Source organism: Nicotiana tabacum, chromosome 13 (assembly GCF_000715075.1).
Source record: "Nicotiana tabacum cultivar K326 chromosome 13, ASM71507v2, whole genome shotgun sequence".
Lineage (NCBI taxonomy): Eukaryota > Viridiplantae > Streptophyta > Magnoliopsida > Solanales > Solanaceae > Nicotiana > Nicotiana tabacum.
Genome location: NC_134092.1, coordinates 17,439,276 through 17,466,779, shown reverse-complemented (window position 1 = coordinate 17,466,779; position 27,504 = coordinate 17,439,276). Strand labels below are relative to the sequence as shown.

General features: G+C 36.9%; 2 protein-coding genes across 2 annotated transcripts in view; both read left to right on the top strand.

Moving 5' to 3' along the window:
* LOC107767445 (uncharacterized) overlaps positions 1 to 15,524 on the top strand; it is a 32,666-nt gene extending 17,142 nt beyond the window's left edge. The window contains exons 2-4 of the mRNA XM_075228645.1: positions 13,182 to 14,307; positions 14,382 to 14,836; positions 14,955 to 15,524. Of these exons, the coding sequence (XP_075084746.1) occupies positions 13,182 to 14,307; positions 14,382 to 14,836; positions 14,955 to 15,524 (2,151 nt within the window). The remainder of the gene's footprint in view (positions 1 to 13,181; positions 14,308 to 14,381; positions 14,837 to 14,954) is intronic.
* A 30-nt stretch (positions 15,525 to 15,554) lies between these two features.
* Positions 15,555 to 16,653, top strand: LOC142168001 (putative late blight resistance protein homolog R1B-23). Its single transcript, XM_075228644.1, has 2 exons — positions 15,555 to 15,912; positions 16,049 to 16,653. The coding sequence occupies exons 1-2, from the start codon at positions 15,555 to 15,557 to the stop codon at positions 16,651 to 16,653; spliced, it is 963 nt and encodes a 320-aa protein (XP_075084745.1).
* The last annotated feature ends 10,851 nt before the right edge of the window (positions 16,654 to 27,504 follow it).

The following is a 27,504-nucleotide window of genomic DNA, read 5'->3' as shown; positions in this document are numbered from 1 at the left end:
GTAGAACTGACCCCAGAAGGAACACCGCTGAAAACACCCGATCTACAAGGCCTTTTGGTCTCCTTCTTCTCTCGCTCCTGACTACAGACCATATCTAGTCGCCGAGCAATGTCAACCACCTCATCGAACCGAGCACCAAATAGACTCTCCCGAGTCATAGTAAAACGTAAGTGATAGGTGAGGCCATAAATGAACCTCCTAATCCTCTCCCTCTCAGTTGGAACCAACCAAACTGCGTGACGAGCCAACTCTAAAAATCTCATCTCATACTGAGTCACTGACATGTCATCCTGGCGTAGCTGCTCGAACTGCCTGTGCAGCTCCTCCCTACGGGTCGGTGAAACAAACTTCTCCAAGAAGGTCACAGAGAACTCATGCCATGAAAGTGGTGTAGCATCGACTTGTCTGCTCTTCTTATAAGCCTCCTACCATTTGAAGGCAGCCCCAGTAAACTGAAAAGTAATGAACGAGAACCCACTGATCTCCAGAATACCCACGGTATGAAGAATCCACTGACACCTGTCCAAGAAGTCCCGGTCATCCTCAGACTCAGCCCCACTGAATGATAGAGGTTGAAGTTTCCCAAACATCTCAAGTCTCTTCTGCTCATCCTCACTCATAACGGGACCCACCTGGACCTGAGCAGCTGCAACCGGCTGGGCTGGTAGAACCCCTGATGTCTGAAGTCCATGCATCACCTGCTCGAGAGTACGGGCGGCGGGAGTCTGAGTACCTCCCTCAGCCTAAGAAGTGGTTGGCGCGGTCTGAACAGAAACTGCCTGAGCAAGGCTAGTGCACACAGTCAAAATCTGAGCCAAAGCCTCCTGAAGGCCTGAAATCACAATGGGCACAACTGGTGCCTGAGCTGGCCTCACTGGCTCAACCACATCTGGAACATGCTCCTGAGCTGGAGCAACTCGTGGATCTGCAAGTGCTGCTCTAACTGTTGTACGAGCTTTACCTCTTCCCCTACCGCGGCCCCTACTATGACCTCGGCCTCTCATGGCCCTAGCTGGTGGTACTGGTGGTTGTCCGTCCTGTACGATAGTACGTGTCCTCACTATCTGTGAGAGAAAAGAACAACAGAAGTTTAGTTTCCGGAATCAACAAATCCGCACGACAAGAATACAAGAATGTGAAGTTTCCTAAGGGCTTGACAACCTCTTCAAGATAAGTACAGACGTCTCCGTACCGATCCGCAAGACTCTACTAAACCTGCTAATGACTCGTGAGACCTATGTAACCTAGGCTCTGATACCAACTTGTCACGACCCAAAACTTATCCTGTCGTGATGGCGCCTAATGTGGTACTAGGCAACCCGATACCTCAAAAACATTTCCATCACTTTTAAATAAAAAATGAAATAACACAGGTTTAAACAAATAAAGCTTTCAGAAACTGGATAGAAAGTTAATACTCAATGCGGAAATTCCCAAACACTTGGGTGTTACTGAGTAAATGAGCGTCAATGCAACACGAGTCTGAAAATACCGTCTATGAAAAACTGAAACTAAATAATAAAGTTGAAAGATAGGTAGGAAGAGTCAAGGTCTGCGAACGCCTGGCAGCTACCTCGAAATCTATGATTGATCAAGCTTCTCAAATAATCAACACCCACCGTGTCCGGAAATACCTGGATCTGCATATGAAGTGCAGGGTATAGTGTGAGTACAACCAACTCAGTAAGTAACAAGACTATCTATTGGAGTGAAAGCAGTGACGAGCTTCACAAAGGCAGTTCAATTACAAATAATACAATACAGGAAAATAGACATGCTTTCAAGTGCGGCATTTGAAACCAAAACAGTTAATTCATGTCAAGTTCAATTGAAACAAGATATAGTATCTCTCATAAACTACATGACAATGATATATGCCAGCTGAAGTACACAATGATGAAATCAAGTGCATATTCTCAGAGTATCAGTCACTCAGTCCTCTCATCTACTCCAACCTCACTGTCACTCATTTCTCACAGTCACTCGGCACTCGCGCTCGACACTCGCACTCAGTAGCTACCTACACTCACTGGGGGTGTACAGACTCCGGAGGGTCTCCTTTAGCCTAAGCACTGTAACAAGCTAATCATGACATAAATCAATAAAACATGCAGTAGCACACAGTCCTCTCCCATAAATATCCTCACAATTAGGCCCTCGGCCTCACCCTATCATCAATCTTTCTAGTCTCCCATGCTCTCAATAATCATGATAGTCAGCCTAAACAACGATGATATAATGTATAAATAAAGAACAATAGAGACTGAGATATAATATGCAAGTAAAACTGTGACTGAGTATAAAATTCAAAGAAAAGCAAACAATGGAATGGACAAATGAATTTAGACAAGAGGTATCCCTTTCGGGAAAAAGAAAGAAGGACTAATCTGGAGTGTATACAGACTTCAATGAACATGACATGCCTCTTGGACTAGATGCTTGATCTGTGTAAACCGTCCAACTCTCAGAAATTCATCACAACTCTTGCTTTGAGACTGAGAAACTCTGCCCAGGAATGTGTCGATGCCAGTGACTGTGAGGATCCTCTTTTCGATCAGTGGCACCCTTTGCGGGTTTTCACCAGCTGGCCTCTCTCATTTCTCTTCTCACCATCGCCTTATAGTGCTCTTTGTGAGTTTTCACTAACAAGACTCTCATTTTCGAATTTCTCTGCTTACCATCGCCTTATGGTGCCCGTGAGGTTTTCACCAATAAGACTCTCTCATTTTATTTCTCTCATTTTGTTGTATCAGATCCGAGTAACTGTATCCTCCCATTTTGAATCTCTTTGCTGATTGATCGGAAGGACTTGAAAAGGATTTGGGTAAAAAAGATTTGGATTGAATTACAACTTTGGAACCTTTTAGACAAAACCATCGCCAAACCATTATAACATCTGCCCCAGTTTCACTTTTGAGGGAATTCGAATTTTTGTTTTGGTGTGACTGAAACCCAGAGAGAGGCTGCCTACGTATCCTTTCGGAATCAAGTCAAACGTAGTTCAAGGAACATGAACTTGTTTGGATTTTTGTTTTGTTTTGTTTTCTTTTTCTTCTTCTTTCTCTTTTTTTTCCTCTTTTTTTTTCCTTTTTTCATCTTTGTTTAGTTTTTCTTCTCTTTTTTCTTTCTTGTTTCTTTTTTTTTTTGATAACATCTTCAGGTTCCAAAGAGGGCAATCAAAGAAAGGTAACCGGCTCAAAATGGTTAGCAAAAGGATTAATGATGTTTGGATAGCGAGAATGAAATCCTTCGTCATCCCAATCAGAGAACATTAATGCCACATAGAGGGTCAAACATAGTACCTTTTGACTAAATCCGCGTTGACAGTTGTTTCAGGGACATTTCCTTTGTTACTTCCCAGGTACAACACTCTCTTTTGCAGTACTCTCGTTACAATATATGGACCTTTCTAATTAGGAGCCAATTTTCCTTTAGCTTCTTCATGAGGTGGGAGGATACGTCTCACAATGAGTTGTTCTATTTCAAACTTCATGGGCCGCATTTTCTTGTTATAGACACAGGCTATTCTTTGTTGGTACAACTGCCTATGGCAAATTGTGCATATCATTTTTTATCAATTAGTGTAAATTTTTCCATTCGGTTCGTGACCCAATCTTTATCCTCAATCTCGGCTTCGACAATGACCCGTAGAGAGGGAATTTCAACTTCTACAGGTTTCAATCGGGCTTGGCATATGCTTATTCTCATACTGTTCCAATTTTTTTGTTTTATTACCTTAACCTCATTTTCATTGCATTCTGCTTCTTGATTCATTATTTCGAAGTCTGACAGAGTTTTAGGATCTAGTCATGAAGTTCGCAAGCATGTCATGTTATTAAAATCTGCATGAATCAAAACTAAAAAGAGAATAAGAAAAGTGACAAAATTAAAAAAATAGACATTCCTAGACAATGAAATATTAATTTCATTTGATTTTTTATTCTTTTTTTTTTTTTTAATTTTAGAAGGGTTTACATCGAAAAGAAAGACAATAAAGTAAAACATCCGGATCACACCCTGAGATAATCCGGATGCAGAAAGGATAGCAAGACTGGCTACCGAGACTCTCGTCTGATGGGGAACTTTCAGGCTTGGCGACCGTTTTTTAGCTTTTCTTCTGTCTCGGCAATAGATGCAATGGCCTTCCGTGCCGGATCAAATTCTTAATCTTCACAAATTATTCCGACTAATGGCACATTGGTGTGAGTAGGCAGATGATTGTTCATCATATTAGGGTCCTTTTCTTCCACTGCTCTTTTGAGAGTCCAACAATCTTCAGTATCATGTCCCACTGCTCTAGAATGGTATTTACATCTAGCATCAGCTCGGTGCAAGGGGAACTTAGGGTTTGGCCTGTTCGGGGCTAATGGCTGTAGTAGACCTAGCCTGACTAGCTTTTAGAATAAGCTCGAGAATGATTCACCAACATGGGTGAACTGATTCCATCTCGGGAGACTCTCTTTTTTTCTTTTCTTTTTTTTTGATTTTTTTTTCATATCTTGATTTCTTTTTCTTTCTCTTTTTTTTGTTATTTTTTTGTCACACTTTTCTTTCTTTTTCATTCAATTTTTTTCGGTTTATTTTTTCACTCAATTTGTTTATGGGTATGATCGAATCCGGTGGGGATTGCCTACGTATCATGACGCCGCATGAATCAGATCTCGCGTAGTTCGGAAAGATAAAAAATAAAATATATAAACTAACTCTTTTCTTTTTACTCATATACTAATAATCCGACAAAATCTCATAGCAACGAAAATATTTTCAATTATTATTTTTTTTTCGATTTTGATTTTTTTTTCTTTTTGGAATTGGTGAAAGAAAGACTTCTAAATAAGAAAGAAAATATTTTGAATTTTGTTTTTGTAAATTTCAAAAGAAAGAAAATATTTTTTAGATTTTAATTTTTTTTTTTGAATTTTGGGAGAAAGATTTATAAAACAAAAGGTAGAAAATATTTTTTGGATTTTGATTTGATATGTTTTCTTTTTTCAAATGAAAAACTTCTACAAAGAAAATATTTTTGGGTTTAAAGTTTGTTTCATTTTTATTTTTATTTGGTTGGATTTTTCTAAGAAAAGACTCCTAAAGAATGAATTAGAGGAATTTATTTTTGGATTTTTAAAAAATAGTGCCGGAACCGATGAGGTTTGCCTACGTATCTCACATCCGGTGAGAATCAGACTCGCGTAGTTCGGTAGGTTTTGGAGCAATAGGAAAACACGTCTTATTTTGAAAATGACTTTTTTTTTTTCAGAGTTTCAGTATTTTTTACCTCACTCTTTGCTTTTTCTTGGTTCCCTTTCCCTATTCTAGAAGTCGGTCAACATGCAAGAACAAACATATGCACAAATAGCACGTAAAATGCATCAAGATGGTCTAATATATTGGGTACACCTGTCCTAGACGGACCCAACCCCTATGTTGAGTCCCCAAAGTCGAATGCACGTGATGCAAATAAACGTTCCTACTAGGGATTCGGCATGAGGCTATGTTATTCTAGGTTTAGATCCTAGGTGTGTTCTTCTAGACCTGGCTTACCCGAGCAGACAACTCGAGCCGAGTGGGGCAGCGTACCGGGAATACAGAAGCTTCATCGGCTTTGCAACTTGTCCGAACCTCGTTCTAAAATTAGGGTATGACTCTAACAGAAAAGAAGCCACGCGAAGCGGACGCTTCCCAAAAGATTTAGAAGACTCAGAGAGAAGAGGGTTTCGTAACAGTTTATATACAGTTCAAGCAATATCAAAGCGGTAAAAAATGGTATTTAGCACATTAGGTTCAAACACGTAAAAATCAGATAATAAATAAAAGCCAAGTATAACAGCTATTCTAAGCTCGAATTCTGAACCCTGAACCAGAGATTTTGGGTTCTTATTCCCTAGCAGAGTCGCCAGAGCTGTCACACCTCCTTTTTCCCGAGGGGATAGGGAGTTTTTCCAATTTAAGTGACATTATTCGAAATGAGATTATTTATTTATTCAGAGTCGCCACTTGAAATAATTTATGGTGTCCCAAGTCACCGGTTTATTTTAGAATCCCAAATCGAGGAAATTTGACTCTTATTTTTTGGTCCGCAAACACAGAAGACTGAGTAAGGAATTCTGTTAACCTGGGAGAAGGTGTGAGGCACTCCCGAGTTCCGTGGTTTTAGCACGGTCACTTAACAATTAATACTTGGCGTAATTATCTGATTTATTACATGTTTTAAACCTATTGTGCATTATTGTCTTTTACCGCTTTTTAATATTTATGGAATTTATTTGAACAAGTCGCGATGTCGCACACTTGTTGTTTTGGTACACATTGCAAACCGCGCCACGTGAAACGCACCCGCGATTTACAACATGTTTATTTTTATTATTATTTGAAGTTATGGTCAAGTCGCATGAAACACACACTTGAATTGGGGTTTACGTATCATGACTATGCCACAAGAACTGTACCCATAATCACGATGATTTATTATTAATCGCGCCTAAATCAAGCTACAGTGTTCGAATATTATTCAATTACTAATTTTGACATTATTGTAAGGTCATGAGGTATGTATATTATTATGGAGGAAATGAAGTAAATTAATTATGGAAAAAGTTGACTAGCTTGTGAATGTTTATTTGTTTTTGGTCATGTGTAACAATTAGCCCATAAATATGCTAGGGAAGTTCAATTAAAGTCTTACACCAATCATGGCCCAACCTAATCTCTTATAATTTTACTGTTAACCAATATTTGAAATTAGACTAAATTTATGGCAGGAAAAGATAGATACAGGCAGGATCAATTTAGTCACTAAGATAGGAGATCAAAATGAAACTAAAGCATGCTAAAATGAAAAGTCATTACTTCATTGAATAAACAAGAAAAGTAACGAATTAATACATATTCATCAATAAAATTAACCATATGAACTACTAAAAAGGACAATAAATTAATTTTAACAAATACTCAACATGAGAACAAATTAATCTTAGCACACTCAGATGCGAACTCGATCATATCATACTCAAAGCTAAATTAAAACAGAGTGACCCAAAACATTAATGAGAAAAAAAAATAGAAAGAGAAGTGAACCTTTGTATTGATGATTGTGGATTTAAATTACAACCACTCATTGATCGGATAGCTCTCAACTGGACCCTTCGGACCACGAAAAACTCGAGCGGCAAATCTCAACTTGCAACCTCAATCGAGTAGAAAGTCACTTAGACTTTAATCCCCACTAATGAGTAGAAAGTCACAAAGACTCTCAATGAACGATTAGAAAATCACGCAAATTTTAATCTCGAAGCAGGAGTAGAAAATCACGAAGATTTTAGTCTCCAACACGGGAGTAGAAAATCACGAGCATTTTAATTTTTTCCAAACCAGGGGCAGAAAATCACAAGTATTTTTATTTTCTTTTCAAATGGCTTTCCAACTAAACAATTATAACCCCTAAACATTTCAACAGTTTGATATATTTTCTTATCAAACAAACATATGTAATATCTTTACATATATTATATTCACGATCTCAAAAATACTTTCAAGTATTAGTGTAAGCCTAATTCACATCTTACAAATCTTGAAAATATTCTTTCACATAATTTTATGCATGTTGCCAAATCTATTTGGAGGTCCGTTGTGGAATTAGGCTTGAAATGGCAAAATTTGAAAATTTAGAAGTTTGATCGAGAATGGACTTTGTGGATACCGAGTCCGGATTGGGGTTCCGGGAGTTGGAATAGGCCCGTGGTGTCATTTGTGACTTGTGTGAAAACTTTGAGGGCAATTGAACGTGATTTGATAGGTTTCAGCATCGCTTGTAGAAGTTGGAATTTCCTTAGTTTTCATTAGGTTTGAATTGGGGTGCGATTTGTGATTTGATATTGTTTTGATGTGATTTGAAGGCTTGACTAAGTTCGTATTGTGTTTTAGGACTTATTGGTATGTTTGGTTGAGGTCCTGAGGGCCTCGGGTTGATTTCGGATGGTTATCGGATCGAAATGAGACTCAGTGCATTGCTGAACTGGGAGCCTTCTAGTGTGATCGCACCTGCGAGGGTCTTGGCCGCAGGTGGGATGCCGCAGGTGTGGTTAATGTTGTGCAAGTGTATAGCTGGCCTGGCCTAGGTAGGACGCAGGTGATAAGTAGGGATTTTAGCCTATTAATTGCTCTCTTTTACTTGTGTTTTGGGCCAAAAATGCGTGAAGGTATTCTCGAAAACTAACTTAATATACTTGCTTGCAGGGATTGTTCAAAATGAGCCATAATCAACTCATAAAGGAGTCAAAACTTGAACAAAAAACATGACCGGGTCAAGAGGTCTGGAACGCGGACCGCGACAAACAAGTGCGACCGCGAAAGTATCAACGCGGAAGCGGCCATTATTTAGAGGTCCGTGATATGAAGAATCAGAGATATAGTTTTTTGGGCACAAACATGAAGGCGGACCGAGATAAGAAGATGCGGCCGCGAAAGTACCAGCACGGTCGCGATGGGAATTCCGCGAACCGCAGTTGCTATGGTTCAGAGAGTGCATAATTCAAGTAAAAATGAGAAGGGCGGTCCGCATCAAAGTTACGCTGCCATAGAAGTCTCTCACGCGGATGCGGTGGAAATTACGCGGTCCGCGAAACAAGGTTCAACCCACGTCTAGATACGAAGAAACTTGGACCGCGAAAGCAAGTGTGTGGCCACGGTCAGAATTACGTGGCCGCGAAACTTCCGCATGGGTATTTTTGTCCGGAAATTTCAGCTTAGTATAAATAGATCTTTCTGTCAATTTTAGGAATGTTATGTTTTTGCTGAGTATGTGAGACGGCTAGGTTTTCCCTTTTGGGTAATTTTGTACAAGATTTACCTTATAACATTAGATTTTCATCTTTTAATTTAGTATTATGGATTATATCTTCTCTTTATCTTTGATTTTTGCTATTATTATGAGTAGCTAGACCCATAGCAAGGGTTGTGATCCAACCCTAGTGTGGGTATTTAATGGGTCTTGAATTTTAGGGTTTGATTGTTTATGGGTTAGTGATATTTAACCTAGTTCCTGCTAGAATGGTAGAATTAGTGGGTGCAAACACTGATTCACGCCTTTGTGACTTAGGCTCTTCTTGAGAAAGAGGGACCTAGTCTAGGAAAACTAGGCTAACAAGGAATTGGGGTGAACTCAAGAAATTGATATCCCCAATAAAAGGGTTAAACCTAGAGATAGTAATACCCGACTTGAGCTAATATCACTTGTATTGCATGAATACCCATTTGGACTTGAGAAAGCCAAATTGGCCAAAATCACTCAAACTACCGAGAGGTATAGAGTGAGTACTTGGGTGTGATAGCTATATTACGACCGTAATCAAATCAAACTCGCCCTAGATTCTTGATACCGTTAGATATCCACCTAGGCGGAAGTCACTACCCTAGTCCTTTTAAACACTTGAAAGATATCATCAAAAATATTGTACGTAGCTTTAATATTAGCATACAATAGAAATAGAAATAGAAGTAGAATCAACACCATCATGTTTGGAAGTGCAATTAGGAACAACACACACATCTAGATTTAGATAAATACGTAATTCTCAATCAATTAACTCCATGTGAAAATGGATCCCGACCTTGTTGGGTAAAACTGCATCTACCATCCTCGCTACTCAATAGTGGTGTAGGTTTGGTACCGATCAGCAGGTGCGGGGAGTAATCCATAGCTGCGAGCCTGCAGCTACGAGCAAGGCTCCACAGATGCAGAGAAGAGGGGCGTAGGCTGCCTTTGCAGAAGCGGATCATGGGCCGCAGAAGCGTTTTCGCTGGTGCGGAACCTGGAGCGTATGTGCGGACTCTATGGACTTAAGTGGTTTCCGTATAAGCGGAGGATTTTCCGCAAAAGTGATTCCACAGGTGCGGATATTTGGACGCAGGTGCGAAAGCACCGGACAGTGTTTAAATTTGAGGGTTTCCGAGATTAGGCGATTTTTGAGAAGGATTTTGAAGGGATTCTTAAGGTAAGTTATTTGTGGTTTAATTCATTCAATAATTATGTTTCCCAATTGATTTTCCCATCTAGATTGTGAGGTTTTGAGGTATAATTTGGGAGTTTGAGGCTAGGGATTTGGAGAGTTTAATTTGGGGATTTGAGTGATGATTTGGTGTCGGATTTTTGTAAAATTGGTATGGTTGGACTCGTGGTTGAATGGGCTTTCGGGTTTTATAACTTTTATCGGATTTCGAGACGTGGGATCGGGGGCCGTCTTTTGAGTCAACTTTTGACTTTTGATTAATAACTTAGTATTTTCTTGTGGAATTGATTCCTTTAGATCGTGTTGATTGTATCGAACTGTTTGTGGCTAGATTTAGGGCATTTAGAGGCCGATTCGTGAGGCAGGGGCGTGTTGGAGTAGGGATTTGCACGGATTAAGGTAAGTAACAGTTCTAAATTTGATTCTAAGGGTATGAAACCTCGTATTATGTGTCATGTGATTAGTTTTGAGGTGACGCACATGATAGGTGATGGGCGTGTGGGCGTGCACAATAGGAATTAACTTGGTCAATTCCATGGAACTGTATAGTTGAATAATCTGTTGTTATCTATATATTCTCCATGGGTTATAGAAATTAAACTGCAAATCATGTTATTTTTTGGTTTAACTCTGTTCTGAAACTAAGACAAAAAAGGGAAGGCATGACTGATTTACAGGGTTCTCACTTGATACAAGCCAATATGCAAAAGAAAAGGCACCCAATCTCGGCAAGGGCATTAAGTTGACTCCAACTGGCCTTGTTGGCCGATGTTTCGAAATCAAAAACTGTTGAAAGAGGAAATTCAAAGTCAAATGCCCACAAGCTCATTTATATATTCGCTTCGTTTGACCCACCGGGAAATCGGGGTACGTGTTACCCCGGTTTTACCGAGTTTGCACATGAACTGTACCTCTTATGCTAACAGAATCAAATGGGTTAGCTTCATGTTGCTTCTAATTGTCCACCCCGAAAAAACAAAGCGTGGAGAATCAACAAAAGGAGGCACCTATACAAACTCTGGCATACCACATCCACATCACTGTTAAACAGCAAAAAAGAAAAATATACAGCCCTTTTCAGCATGTAGCATTTTATCAGAACAAACAAAAAGAAAAGGAAAACAAGAACTCACCTGTACATACGTTTTCGCTTACGAGGAATAACTATCATATATATAAAAGCTCTCTTACTCTCGATCTATTTTTCTCTTTCTTTTCCATTTGTTGTTTAATTAGATAGAACGAACTTTCTCATTTCTTTCTATGTCGTTCTGTTAGGAGAAGTATTTGTGGGCGAACAAGAAAAAAAGGGAAGAAAAACAGGAGATATATAAATTTCGTTAGTGGTGGATGGAAAACTTAACAGAAGGATGTTTTTTTTATCAAGTTTGAGATACATAAAGGATGTTTCCAGTTAAATGAGATATTACAAGGATGTAGTGTAAGTTTGGGGGAAAGAATAAGGATGTATTTGGTCAAAAACTCGTATGTCCCAACTCATACAATTTTTATACGTATTAAAACTCATATTGGCTTGGATGATTAAAGCATGATCATATTCATCCCAAAGTTGTCCCAATTATTTCCAAAGATCTCAAGCCATATTCTTGTTCTCAATTATTAATGAACGTGTTAGAAATTGGTATGGTCTTACCCATCCACATTAGCACTAATGTTTGTGCGGATATATAATCATAAATTTGACGCTAATCATGTCATATGCTTATACTACTACAACTATCCTCAATTGGAAGTAAGTTGAGATCAGTTATACGAATCCACACTAATCATGCCGCTTATTTAAGCTCGATATATTCTATACGCCGAGAATTCATTATAGATTTATACTTTACTCTAGTTGTCTGCTTACCACAACCCTCATACTTAATCGAACTTGTGACCAGCAATATGAGCAAGCTTGGCGAAGCTATGTCACTTTTTTATGGTTAAAAATAATAAACATAAAACCTATGGATCCTCGTTTTTTTGCAAGACGTTTTATATGTTTGTCAGTTTCCTCTTTTTATCTCTTCCTCCCAAAAATGGCTTAACAAATTCTTTACTAAATCGCCCATCCTTCTTTTGTGCATACCCTGTAAAGTAATCTATCATATAAAATAAAACCTTCTTCAGTGCACAGTGTAATTAACTACTTAACTAGATCAGTAGAACTCGATCGTATGAAGGTTCAGAAAGATAAATTGGAAATACTTTCCAACTGCTGTGCTTGTTTCACACTTATTTTGAGTAAATAACTATCACTCTTTGACATGCTTGCGACATAAGCTATAAACATTAGCATATCAAGTAGGCTATTTTTGAAGAGGCCTTCTACACATGTTAGTTGCCTGTTCAGTAAAATTAATCATGGTTAAAGGTCAAAATGTGTTAACCCAGCCCAGCCCAACCCCCGACTCACGGGCCATGGAATAATTTGATGAGCCAGGACGGGCCGGCCCAGCCCCACTTTCAAAAGAGCCTCAAGCCTTAAGCGGGCTGCAGGCTAGCCTTTCATCTTTTTCAAATGTTTTTTTTATAAGAAGTATTTTTCAATATGAATTCGAACCTAAAATTTTGTAATTTTTTGTTAATATTTCTAATATATGATGATGTATAAGTAAAAACTACAAAAGCATAAACTTTTACAAGATAATAAGTCAATATTACATAAAACTTCATACTCCCATTTAAGAAAGTAGGCTTTATTTGCATACATAATGGTTTAGCTATTAATAGAACTTTGAAGCTGTCAGCTAATTCCAAAAAACTACCAATCAATGATCGAAATGAAGGAAAAGACATTTCACAAAAAAAAAAAAAAAAAAAAAAAAACTTAATCCTAACCTCGGACATACGCAAATCAAATATACCTACCCAATAGTCACATACATAAAGAATATGGTTAGCACGGAAAAAATAAGCTGAAAGTTCCCAATAAACTAAAATGAACCGAATTCTTCTATTTTATTCCAATAAATTTCATTGTATCAACAAAGTGCCGAGACTTTATAAAGCGCAATAGCTAATTCCAACTATGAGATAAAAAATGTAAAATTCAAGCAGATTTATTTCAAGAAACCATATCCTAACAACTCAACTAAAAAGACTTATTTGGTTAAGTGTTATATGAGAATATGTGGCATTGAAAATTTGATACTATATTTGGTCTTTTGGCAGGTGCCATATGCTGTACTTCGCAAGGACATTGTTTATCTTCTGGATTTCATAGATATGTTAACGAATGGACGAGTTCATATTGCTCTTGACATGGATGAAATTGAAAAGCTTACATTGGAACTGACATTTATGTCATCATGTTTACAGCTTTGCTATTTCATTTTGGATGGTTTTGATGCTGAAATGTCTTGCATATCATATGAGGTTCATGATCTGGTTCAGTCACTTTTTCATAAGAGTGGAGATGATTTGTTAGTTAAATTAAAGGATCATGTCGTTCCTCGATTCCTGGAAACGATCAAAAGTTCTATTAGCTCAGATCATCATTTTGAATCAAGTGTCACTATGACTGACGATCAGTTAGTTGAACTTTTGGACTCCCTCCTCGTGAATCTCCATTATCTACGCAAGTATCGTGCTGAGTTGATTTTCCAATCAATAACTCAATATGAGCTTCTTCAGAATGTATGTGGCAATCTAAGAGATTTCCATCGGCTGAAAGTAAATGGTTGCACTGAGCGTGAGACAATTGAATATGTCTTACCTCAGTTTCAACTTATGGCTGAGAGAGTAGGACACTTTTGTTTTGTCCTTTTGGCTGATCAAATTGATGTCCCCCAAGTCAATTCCATGCTAGCTCATCTACTTTTGAAGATTATTCCTGTTGAATTGGAGGTTATGCACATATGTTCTACAAATTTGAAAGATTCAAAGTCAGCACAAGTTGGACGCTTCATAAAGCAGCTCTTAGAACCCTCTCCGGACATTCTTAGAGAATATGTGATGCATCTACAAGCGCATATGATAACTGTTATCACTGCAAGCACTTCAGCTCGAAACATTCATGTCATGATAGAATTCCTATTGATTATTCTTACTGATGTGTCCAAAGACGTTATTCATTATGACAAATTGTTTGTCCTCTTAGCACACGTCGTAGCACTTACTAGGGAGGTAGGCATTCTTGTTCGCAACTTAGAGGAAAACTCAAGGAATGAAGAGAATATGAATGAAACAAGTTGTGCAAGTCTAGACTTGCTGAAAAATATTGAACTCCTGAAGGAAGATCTTAGACGTGTTTTCTTGAAAGCCCCTATACTCTCGTCTCAATTCTGCTTCCCCATGAGTGATGGACCACTCTTCATGACTCTTCTACTTAGAAACTTAAATGATTTGCTCAATTATCTAATGCTTATTCAGTTGCTTTGATAAAAAAAGAAATTGGGTTGATAAAAGAAGACCTAGAATTCATAAGATCATTCTTCGGAAATGTTGAGCAAGAATTGGATAGAGATCTCTGGACTTGTGTTTTAGATGTAGCATATGAGGCCGAACATGCCATTAATTCAATTCTTATCAGAGATCATGGTCTCTTGAACCTTATCTTCTTACTTCTTGCCACCGTAAAAAAGATCAAGCATTTGAAAGAAGAGGTACCGCAAAAGATCTCCAAGAAAAGGGGTCTTATTATTGTAAACTCTCCCAACAAGCTAGTTGAAAGCAAGTCATCAAAAAAGCTAACTGGGAAAATTATTGTCGGTTTTGAGGAGGAGACAAACCTGATAATTAGGCAGCTCACTAGCGGACCAGCGGAGCTTGATGTCATTTCAATCATTGGTATGCCGGGTGCAGGTAAAACTACTTTAGCATACAAAGTATACAATGATAAATCAGTTACTAGACATTTCGATATTCGTGCGTGGTGCACAATCGACCAAGAGTATGACAGGAAAAAGGTGTTGCATAAAATTCATAATCAAGTCACTGGTTCAGATGCGAAATTTAGAGGATTTTGATGTTGATGATGAGCTCCGGAAAAAGCTATATGGAAGGAGGTACCTGATCGTCTTGGATGACTTGTGGGATACTGCAGCATGGGATGAGCTAACATTTCCTTTTCAGGATCTTCAGAAAAGAAGTAGAATTATTTTAACAAGTCGAAAAAAGGAAGTGGCATTGCACGGAAAACGCCACACTGATCCTCTTAACCTTCGATTACTAAGACCAGAAGAAAGTTGGGAGTTATTAGAGAAAAAGGTATTCGGAGAAGAAAGTTGCCCTGATGAACTAAGGTATGTTGGAGAAGAAATAGCCCGAAAGTGTGAAGGGCTTCCTTTGGTACTTGATCTGATCGGTGGAGTCATTGCTACGAAAGAAAACGAACAGGCTTTGTGGCTTGAGGTTCTACATAATTTGAAATCCTTTAAGAATGAAGAGGAAGTGATGAAGGTTATTCAATTAAGTTATGACCATTTATCTGATCACCTAAAGCGATGCTTGCTTTACTTTGCAAGCTATCCAAAGGACCAAGATATTGAAATCTCTGAATTGAAAAGTTTATAGAGTGCCAACGGACTCGTGGAAGAGACTGAGATGAAGAGTGTGGAAGAAGTACTGGAGGTTTTTGTGGATGAGTTAATATCCAGTAGCTTGGTAATAGTTTCAAATAAGAGAGGTGGCAGGAACCCGAGTTGCCAAATTCATGATCTTGTGCATGATTTTTGTTTCATAAAATCTAGAATGGAGAAATTGTTTGACTTCATAAGTTCAAGTGCTCCTCCTCCTCCTCTTCCTCCTCCTCCAGATGTGATGCCACGTGGAATGACTATTCATTACGATCAACATCTCCATTCTGATGAAAATTTTGTGTTGTTCTATCCAGAAAAGAAAAATCCTTATGTTAAACACCTCGTCTCTTTGAAGGTATACAAGGTTGGTGATGTAGATTACTGTAAGCCCAATCATCTTTCCTACAGCTGTCACCTAAGACACTTGAGGCTTCTTAAAAGGTTGGATCTGCGCGGAATAAGTTTGACAGATTCTTTGCTGAATGAAATAGGTATGCTTGTTCATTTGAGGTACTTAAGACATTTGGACGGAGGCAAAAGCTCTCCCTCCATCATTTTCAAACCTCTTGAATCTTGAAACTCTGGTGGCGTATACCGGGAGATCAAACATTGTACTATCACCTAGTAATTGGAGTCTTGCAAAGCTACGACATGTGAGAACGGATAGATGTTCTGTCTTTGATCCGTACATCAATGAACAAACCGTGCTAGAAGAGGACTCAAAGTTAGAGAATTTGAGGATATTATATCATCTCCAGTTTTCCCATTCTGAAGACACAGAGGATATTCTCAAAAGGTTTCCCAATCTTCGAAGCCTTGGATTCAAGATATTTGAGGAACCATGGAATTTGGAACAAGTCATCTTCGAGAATCTCAAATCGCTAACATTGTATAAGATGTCTTTTTCTGAATGGAAGGTTAATGGAGAGGAATCCTTTTCTGTGCTCGAGGAATTATGTATACAAAGCTGTCGTCAGCTTATGGAGATTCCGGATAGTTTCGGGGATATTGCTTCATTAAAGTCTATCTCGCTGTGGGGCAAGCATCAACTAAAAGATTCAGCCCTAAAGATAAAGGAATATGTTGCAGAAATGACGGGAGAAGACAAGCTTGAGGTGTACTAATTATGAGTTCGTACGTGAAATAAGGTCATCTTAGTTAGGTCCTTAATTATCTCCAGGCAAATCTATACAAATTTGTTGGCTTCTTAGGTAAATTTAGTTCCTTTTATATATGTTTTCCAGTTACTTTAACCTGTATAATCTTTCTTGCAGAGAGCGGTGGGCATTTGATTTACTTTGGCCAGCACATCAACCTGATCATACTGTTATAGTATGATACTTTTCAACATTCAAGATTACACCTTGATTGACACTACAGTGAGGCCAAAGTTCCTTTTCGAACAAAATTTTGGACTAAGTTATTTGGAACTGGAACCTGTACACCTTGTCCACGCATTACTAGCATGTGAAGAGAAATTTTCAAGTGTCACAATTAAGAATACAAACCAGTAAAATTGATAGTCTCTCTCTATTCTGGCTGTAATTGAATTTACTAATCTTAGGTCTCTTTTTCTTATTCACAAAGCATATTATTCATATTCTAAGTACTCTTAACATAATATGCTATAGATAAATCTTATATACTGCATTTCATTGATTTTCATTCAGGATTGGTAGTTCAGAGTTTATGATTTCTCACAGATGGGTAATTAGCTCTTATTTTCTGCTGTTCTTCTTTTCAATAAAATCATACTCCCTCCGTTCCAATTTATGTGAACCTGTTTGATTGGACATGGAGTTTAAGAAAAAAATGAAAACTTGTGAAATTTGTGGTCCTAAACAATTCAAAAAGGACCCCACAGAGTATTTGTGTGGTTATAAAAGCTTCTTGTTAAGGGTAGAATTGTAAGTTTAAGCAAAATTGTTTCCAGATTTAGAAAGTGGTCATTCTTTTTGGGACGGACCAAAAAGGAAATAGGTTCACATAAACTGGAACGGAGGTAGTACTTAATTATTTTCCATTTTTAGTTAATGACGCATCTTCCAGATTGGAAGTTTTATGCCTCAGATGCAGCGAAGCATGAAACTAGCAAGTTCCTTTTTTTCAATTATTTTTCTGTTACATTGTGGGATAAGGATACACGAAGGGAGAAAGTAGACGGTGAGAATTGCACAAACATCTATTGTGTGGGCGACTCCAACCCGTTGTTGGGATATATACTATTAACCATGGATTTTGGTTTGGATATAATATTTATTATGGAACAATTATTTATTTAATTTTAATAAGGTTTTAAATATATCATATATTCGTTTGTGTCCTTTACTTATATAGTAGATGATTTAGCGTATAGAGTTTAGCTTATACACGGAAGATTAAATCATCGGTTCTTATAAGTATAAAGATCATGTTCACAATCTAACGATGGAATTGGACAAACCATCAAAAATGATTGTAGCACAAGATTAAATATAATTTATCTTAATTATGGGAATGGTTTAATTCCGACTTCTTGTGCTAGTACATTTTATATGTATTGAACGAACCAAGTAGAGATAAGTATTTTATACTGACTTAATAAAATAACTTCTCTAACCACTAAACGTACTTATACTCTTAATCTTGATATAATTATTATTAGTTATGTATATTATTTATTGTTTTGATTTATTAAAATGTGAGATTCTTTTGTGAGTCAATATGCCTGATAAATTGGACAATGATGATATACATTGACGAAGTAATAGTTAGTTGATGGAATCCATGTCTCGGTCTAGAGATTGATGATACACCTTTATAAAAGCTTATAAGTTTTCAAGCGTAAACCCTGTAAGTGGATTTTGTATCCGTCACATGAAATAAGTTAAGCGAAAGTTAAATGATCAATGAATTAAATTGTCAGTAATTTAATTTATTTGATTAGTATTAGAATCTTAACATGGGGAGTTAAATAAGGTTTAATGGATGAATTTCGAAATTGAACTGAGGAGTGTAGTTACGAATTTTTAGTGAAATAATTCGTAATTTATTATGATAGTATTAATTCAGATATTTCGAATTAATTCCATAATAGGAAGCCTTGTTAATTAAATACGGTGGTCTCTGCTGTGCCCGAATAATTAGGAATTAAATAGAATCATATTCCTTGGTGGAAAAGGAAGACCCAACAGGTTTAGGAAAAAGTTTTAAACCCTAAAACCTGTGGCTATATAAGGGAGTCTTATTCCATAAGAATACAATGATTTTTACTACACGGTTTTTCTAGGAGAAATTCGCCCACACCAATTTAGCTAATTTCGGGCATTATTCGGGTCACAAAGCAGACGACTGTGGAACTAGAGGATGATCTCGTGGACGGTTTTTGCTCTTACTTGAAGGCTCTTTTCGGGATCGCGATCGCGCTTCAAGAGATAAGTATCGATTTTATGTTTGATTAAAATCAGTGATTATATGTTGTCTATATTACATGCAAGTAATCCTGGCTATTTGTTCCGCTGTGCATACATGTTTCCATCACCGGTACCATTGGATTGTAAGCATTCACAGAGGATGAAACGTTTAGTATAATCAAGGCTAAGTCATTTTTGAATATCCAACCATTAGACGGTACCATTATTTGATGAAAAAAGAAAAAAAGACAGTACCCTTATTTGTGTTGTCTTCAGTAACCAGTTAAGGAATCTGCCTTGTTCCATGCTACAATAAGGCCTGTTTTGATCCAAGCCAGGACATTGAATATGGTTCGCGAAGCAACTGGCTTCTCATATATAAGGCCGGAAAGTGTATTGACAAGAGATTGATTGATAAGAGCGAGAAGCTAGCATTCAAAATTTCTTTGATAAATTAAAGTGCAAGGATTTGATTCCATGAATTTAGAGTTCATTTGGCCAAACTCCTCCATTCAAACTACCCCAATACTATTGTACTCACACCTTAGACATAAGCAATAGGAAGTCCTTAAATTGCTTCGCAGAAAATAGAATGAGCCAAAGACTTTCCTGAAGGAAATTATGAATGTGGTTGCTGCTTCAAAAGTGTAATCTTTTACTCAACGTATTGCCATAAATGCTCTGACTTCAAGTAAAAAAGACATTTAACGCATTCACTAGCCCAGAAATAGCAAAATGGACAACGTTTTTGTAAGACTTTTGGGTGGATAGTTTTATAAATGGGCCGGGTCGGATTGAGGTGTATGGCCGGGTTTTTGTGTTTTGCTTGAGTGTTGATTATTATATATAGTCCAAAAATATTAAAAATTCCACGTGGACTGCCAAGTTCAACCGAAAAAATCAATAAATTCGGTTGAGTGATCGTGAGAGTGCAATAGGGATAATTGAGTGACTTTCTTGTTACAAATAAAAGAAAGTGATTTTACTCTATAATTTGAGTAAATTTCATGGGTGGTCATTCAACTTTGTGTTCATTACGCAAAAGTCACTTTTGTTCTTTTTGTTACGTAAAAGTCATTCAACTTTGTGTTCATTACCCAAAAGACACTTTTCTTTCTTCCCAAAACACAAAAATTATTTTACTATGCTCTAGTTATCACAAAAGTCACCTTGGCCAGATTCTATAATACTTTTACTTGAAAAGTCTATTATGTCCTTGACATTAATCCTCTCGTTTATGTAATTCATTCTATATTATATACTATATAATATATTTTTACCTAGGTATTTTACTTATAATTAAAATAACTTTAAATTATTTTATTTATTATTTTTATAATATATCCATACATTTAATTTTTTTTATGGCACTCAATTTTTTTTAATCATATTCAAACATGAACATATTTTAAATAAAAAAATGATAAAAAATCTTTATTTTTTAAAACTTATTTAAAATAATAAAACATATTTTTTATAAAAATGATAGTTTTTTATAGTCAATAAAAATTTTAAAAATAGTTTCAAAGTTATTTGTGTTTAATATTTAGTTTTTTAAAGTTCTCTCTGTTAATATTATTTATTTGAAAGTATTAATCTGATGTGTCATTTTGCTAAATGTGGGTATTTTATTTATTAAATTAATGGGTATGGCTTGGCTGATAAATCAATTAGCTTTGATTTTTTTAATTTTCATTAAACATATTTCATTAAGCATGATTAAGAACGTGGACTTAAGATTTGTTCACTGTCACGCCCTGACCTTGGGGAGTGCGATCAATGCTCAACCGAGATATCCCGATTAAGCAAGTCTACTAGATACCTTCTACCCAACCTTGCCCATCAACAATATAAGAATCAGTACAAGAGATAGACATGAGAAGAGTTAAGTGTTCCACTTTTTTTTTCCATTATTCAAAAGAGATTCATTTACGACTTCCAAAATATTACTAGTTTATAGTATAATGAAAAACATGTTTGCCACATACCAACACTTTTAGTTCATTACCCAACATCAAACACCACCCACAACCTGTCTACGGAGCCTCTAAGTACAACAAAAGAGTAGTATGAAAGTGCCGGCGACAAGGCCCGCTATACCTCAAAACATAAAGTATAACGTCAAATGCATGTAACCCGAAACATAGTAGCCCTCACCAAAATCTGCTGAATAGAGAGTAACTACTAACGAGGATCAAAACTGTCCGCTGACGAACCACCTGCATCCATTGAAGATGCAGCGCCCCCGGCAAAAGGGACGTTAGTTCATATGAAATAGTACTAGTATGTGAAGCTAAATGTCCTCTTTCAAAATATAATGCCAATATAAGAAAGGAAAAACCATAGAAACATCAAGTCACAATCAACAATATCCAAATGCCCAGTTAAAACATAACAATTTTTAACATACGAAAATAATATATATTTTTGATTGGGAGACCATTAGCACCGATATACCACTATATTTTTAGCACGGAGTCCAATCACGCCCGATCGGCTAGGCCATCTCCCCACGAACAATGTGGTTTGACATGTGATGCGAAAAAAGGTGTTACCAAGAGTAGTACCACCATGTGCGCAACATGGCGTCCGATCTTCACCCGATCGGCTAGGCCGACTTCCCATATATATATCGTGTGGGTTGACTTTCCAATTTAGAGCTAATATCAATAGCATCCCCATTAAGGGGAATAGTCACAATCACATCAATATTTCAATCTCATCCCAAATAAGGGGAATAATCACAATCCACCCCTACACCAATACGTGTAGTTTCGGGTATGCACCTTATGACCCACCCTTTCTCGATTTGCCAATGATACTCCCAAAAACCTTTTTATCTTTGCACACAAGGAACACAAAAGTACAAATATATTTTATATTCACCTTTTAACCTTTCACACTGTATATATAACTTCTTTAGTACTTTCAACCATTCACAATATCATTACTTTCTTGGCTCTAATGGCCATACGTATGATTTTCATTCATGGCACGATGGCCGCATCTCAGATTTCACACTTTTATTTCTTTACTTTCATGGATCATCATCATAAATATCAACAAATAGAATATTCCGAAAATCACAACATAGGTTTGTTAGTAATGAAGACTTTAAACACAATGGATTTCTTTTCAAGAAATGGAGTAAAATGATTGGCAATCGAACCACAAGTTAAAATCATAAACGTGTAATACATCATTTGTTCTTGAAATACTTTTTTCCAAAAAGGGCAATATACAATTTCAACTCATGAAGATATAAGGGCTCAAAACACATTGAAAATACTTACAAAGCATAGCATTAGTTAAAACAATCATATTTGGGCATGACTCGGGTACATAAGCTTTTAGGCGATTCTACTTTCGAAGTCAATTGGAACAGTTGAATAAAGACTCATTTCATAACCTTTCTCACATCATTTCATTTTCTTGGCACTATTGGCCACAAGTATAACTTTCATTATTGGCACGGTGGCCATACTTTATATCTCCAACCCACTTCTTTCACTTTCAAACATCCTTATAGATTATCGACAACAAGGCGTTTCAAACCAAGATTTGAGGTACACATATAAACAATTGGAGTTTTAGATGCATGGAGTATTCTTTTCAAGTTAAGCATAATGGACTTTCATTTGAAACACGACTCAAAGTCATAACATTTTAATACACATATCATTCTTGAACAAATTCTCGAAGGACAACATAAGGTGATAGGAACAATCAGAATGAATTTTTGAATACATAATTCTCGACACTCTACATACTCGGGACAATCAGATTTATTGCGAACCAGTCGAAACATGAGAATACGGAACTTGAGCCAATCATACTTGAAACTTACGTCAACATCATGGAATTTAATTCTAAGAGAGTAGTTTAGTCAACATACCTTGTTTGAGCTTTTCTTAAGTTACTACAACGTCCCAACACTTCTAACAATAATAATATATAGGAAGATAGCAAAAATCAGATAATAATTATAAGGATTCACATGTTGTAACTCTCTTAGGAATGTTGTCAAACACCTAGTATGTAAAATAGACTATAAAGCTCTACAATGTTAATCCCTTCCTCCGTCAACCGATTTCAACAAGAAACTATCCAAACTAGTTCATTAACCACATATACTACAAGCTATTGACACATGCATGGCCTAATTCCAATCCCATAATATACTTAGACCGTAAAATAACTTGTATGGGTAGTATAGGACAAGAACTTACCCAGATAGATGGTGGTCTAGTGAGTGGCTTCCTTGATTCTTGAAGATTGGTGCAAGAATGAGTGCTTAGAATGCTAGGCCTTCCCCTTTATCTCTCTAAAATACTCTTACCTCTCTCTAAAATCATCATACATTTGCTTCAACATGAGCCCCTAAGGCTATTTATCAAAATGGGGCCGGATTATATAAATAGAAAAATGGACACTCCAAACTCAGTTCTGCGGTCGCAGAATGGACCGCATAACAGATATGCAGCCCGCAAAATAGACCGCTAAAATGATGCCAAGAATTGGGCTGGTCTGGACCGGTCTGCGACATGTCTACAGTCCGCAGACCACTTATGCGGGCGCAGAATGAACCACAGAATCCTCCAACAAAAAGTTTCAAGCCAAATCTGCGATGAAAAATGCGGACTGCGAAATGGATATGCGATAGCAGAATGGACCGCAAAACGACCTTCAAAATTCAACCATTTTCTACTCAACTCTGCGACGGGTATGCGACCCGCGGAGTGGTTCTGCGGTTGCGAAACTGACCGCAGAATCGTCTTCTTCTGCCAAAAATTTTCATCAACTTCTCAGTGCATTCTTCAACCCAAAAAGTCTGTATCGTGGACATCACCTTACCTCGACACCATAAAATCTTAAATTCTTTGGCAAAATTTTACGGAACCTTACATTCATGATAATGTTACTGACAAACTTAATAATGCTACTTATATATCTTGAAAAAATTAAATGTACGAATATATTACATAAATTGGAAGATTTATAATGTCAAGGGCATAATAGACTTTTCAGGTGAAAGGTTTGTAAAATATGGTCAAAGTGATTATTGTGATAACTAGAGCATAGTAAAATAATTTTTATGTAACAGAAGAAAGAAAAGTGACTTTTGGGTAATGAATACAAAGTTGAATGATTTTTACGTAACAAAAGAAAGAAAAATACTTTTGGGTAATGAACACAAAGTTGAATAACCACCCATGAAATTTATTCCTATAATTTCAGATAGTCAGTCAGGACCCGAACCCGTATTTCCAAGGCTAGCTCCTTTCCTGATTCAGGCATCGAATTAAACTTGAAATTTACTGAAGTTGCATCAGCACAAACACACCTAACATTAACATTTTGTACACTTAATTATTATATTTGTTCAAACATCATTAACCAGATCATCAATGATTTTCGAATAAATATTACTATAAAACTCAAAACAAGACAGGTGGAGTATATAATATTATAGGCCAGATCTCAAAACAAATGACGTGTATATAATTTTCACAGTTGATAACAAAGATTAAGATGATAACGGGTATTAAAAAAGCTTCAGAAGTCAGTGAATTGTATTTTAATCTTGGAATTGTTAATCTCGTGCCATGTGAAGTATATATAATATTATAAGCCAGCTCTCAAAACAAGGGTCGTGCACATAATTTTCATAATTGATTACAAAGACTAAGATGACAATCAGTATCAGAAAAAGAGTTTAATTCAGAAGTCAATGAATTAGTGGCCTACAATTCTCAATCTTTATTTGATTTTTCATTCTATTGGCCAGGGTGGGCATGTTTCGGTCCGAACTGAAGAAATCGACCGAACCGAAAATATTTTTATTTTGGTTTCAGTTATTCGATTATTTCGGTCGGTTTCAGTTTAAAATTTTAAAATTTCAGGTTTTTGGTTCGGTTTTCGGTTATTAATTTATTTGGTTCGGTTAACCGAAAACCGAATTATTAGCATATAGATTCTTTAGGTTATATATAGGCTAAGCCCATAGGTAATAATATAAGCCATATTTTGAAGTCCATCAAAGACCCAATCCAAACTTACCATTTTATTCTAACTTACCGAAATTTTGAAAGAAAACCAACAAATTCGTCAGTCCAATTATTATATAGAGAGAGCCCAATATGATAATGTTCAAATCGAAAATCGATTAGAAATAAACCGAACCGAAATTAGAAAATCGAACTGAACCGAACATAATTCAGTTCGGTTACTACTTTTACAAAACCGAAAACCAAATAACCGCGAACCAAATTTCTTCAAACTGAACTGAACCGACCGAATGCCCACCCCTACTATTGGCGACCTTACAATATGTTACTTCAACATCTCTCACATATTTTTTTGAATTCCAGAGCTTACTTTCTTCAGCACTCTTCACCTATTTCTCAAACAAGAGTTTCTAACACCTTTAATCTTGGTTTTGTTAAACTTTAAGAGGTCAAAAGGTATGCTTATGTTGAACATCTCTTATTTAATTTCCTGTTTTTGGTGTTCTCTGTGTCTTCTAATGGAAATCTAGGAGGATTTTCATTATGACTCTGTAATATTTAATGAGTATAGGAGACTTATGGGTTTCTCCTTGTGGAAGCGGATTGTTCGTAGTAATCACTTCTCGGATTACTAGTCGTTGGAAGTATAGGAGACTTACCGGTTTCTCTTTGCAGAAGCGGACAGTCTGTAGTAACCACAACTCGAATTACTGGTCGTTGGAAATCGTCGTTGGGAGTATAGGAGACTTACTGGTTTCTTCTTGCGGATGGATTGTCTGTAGTAATCACTACTTGAATTACTGGTCGTTGGAAATCCTCATGGCATACAGACCTAATATTTTTACAGCCTAATTATCCCTAAGTATGCAGAGAACTAACCCTAGCCGTATCTAGTATAGTGAAAAACCTTCCTTTCAACACCTGTAGTGGTGCTTATATAGGCTAATACTAGGATTTTAGGAGGAGGACTAGCTAATAGGTTAACGAGCTAATTAGCACCCCTTATGGGTGGACCTTACCCAATAACAATTTTCTAACAGACTCAAAGATTGAAGTACAATACTAGTATTTCTATTGTTTTGTAGCCCATCTACTCTGTACGTTGGGGCAAGTGGACAGATAGTCATTCTCAAAGATGCTATTTAGAGATTAACCAGTACTTATTTTATCCTGAAATTTTAAATTAAAAATCTTAACTTCAGGACAACTCAAGACATTTTTGTCCCAAAAAATTGAACTAAAAATTTGAAATTCAGGACGCGGTGACTAATTCCTAAATAGTACCTAGTATCATTTCTGCCTGTAAGTCCCATAGTAACTTGTTTCAAGTTATATGCTTCATGCTTCTTTATTCCTTCAAGTTCTTGTGCTCATTTTGCTACTACTTTCTCTTAATAAAGGTTTATGTATTTTTTGTACATCAGATCTCGAGAACTCGAAATGAAGGGAAGGCCTGATCCTCACTCTTATTATAGCACAAGTTAAGCACCTACTAGTTTACCGCTTTAACCACTTCTTTAGCTTGTAGTTAGAATTTTGTTATTCCTTTATTTTCTCACATAAATCTCCTTATTCAAGGAATTCGTTCAGCAAGTAGTTTAGTCCTCCTCTTCAGAGGAGTTAGTTTAGGGAACTGGTTTTCCACTCTTGTATCTAAAGGCTGCTTGGATTTAATAAATATCAGCCTTTTGTATTTCTCTTGTTCCTATATGGTATCAAGAGCCTCAACAAACTCTAACGAGTAAGATCGTATATTTTTTCTCTCCCACCCACCCTCCACAAATGGCCAACACTACTAGAGTCTTTAATGTTGATAACAATAGTGGTGTGATGGTCGTCCAATTTAATCCCGCGTTACAATTGCTAATAAATACAAGGCAACCAAAACTTTGCAACTTGGAAGGCTTAAATTTCCATGCTTATGCATGGTCATGATCTTTGTGGTTATCTAGATGGGTCTACTCCTGCTCCATCTCGTACTATCACAACTAGCACAGTCCTTAGTGCCAATCCTACATTTGCTCTTTGATTTCGTCAAGACCGACTCATTCAAAATACATTTATGGCATTTGTTGAACCAACAATTGCCACTACTGCTGCAGCTGCTGATTCAGCAAAAAGCACATGGGATGCATTGCACACTGCATACTCGAACAAGTCCCAAATCAGAATTTTCAGTCTTCGCGATCGACTTGTGAGACTCACAAAAGACTCCAAACTAGTCAGTGATATTTGCAAAATATTCAATCCATGGCTTACGAACTCTCTACTGTTGGCGCCCCAGTCACAAAATCTAAACTCATTGTAAAGATCCTGAGTGGTATAGGACCAGAGTTTCGTGAGATCTCTGTTGCAATTTGTGCTCGTGACTCCACTATTACGTATGAAGAACTCTATGAGAAACTTCTTGATCATGAGCTTTTCCTTAGACATGAAGAGTCATACCGGTTTAACTCAATTACATGCATCAAATAATGCTATCAAACTCTTTAACACTCTCTGTGCTCCTAGTATTAAACGCAACTTACTCTCCATAAATATTGTCAAGATAACCTAACCACTATTGAATTCTTTC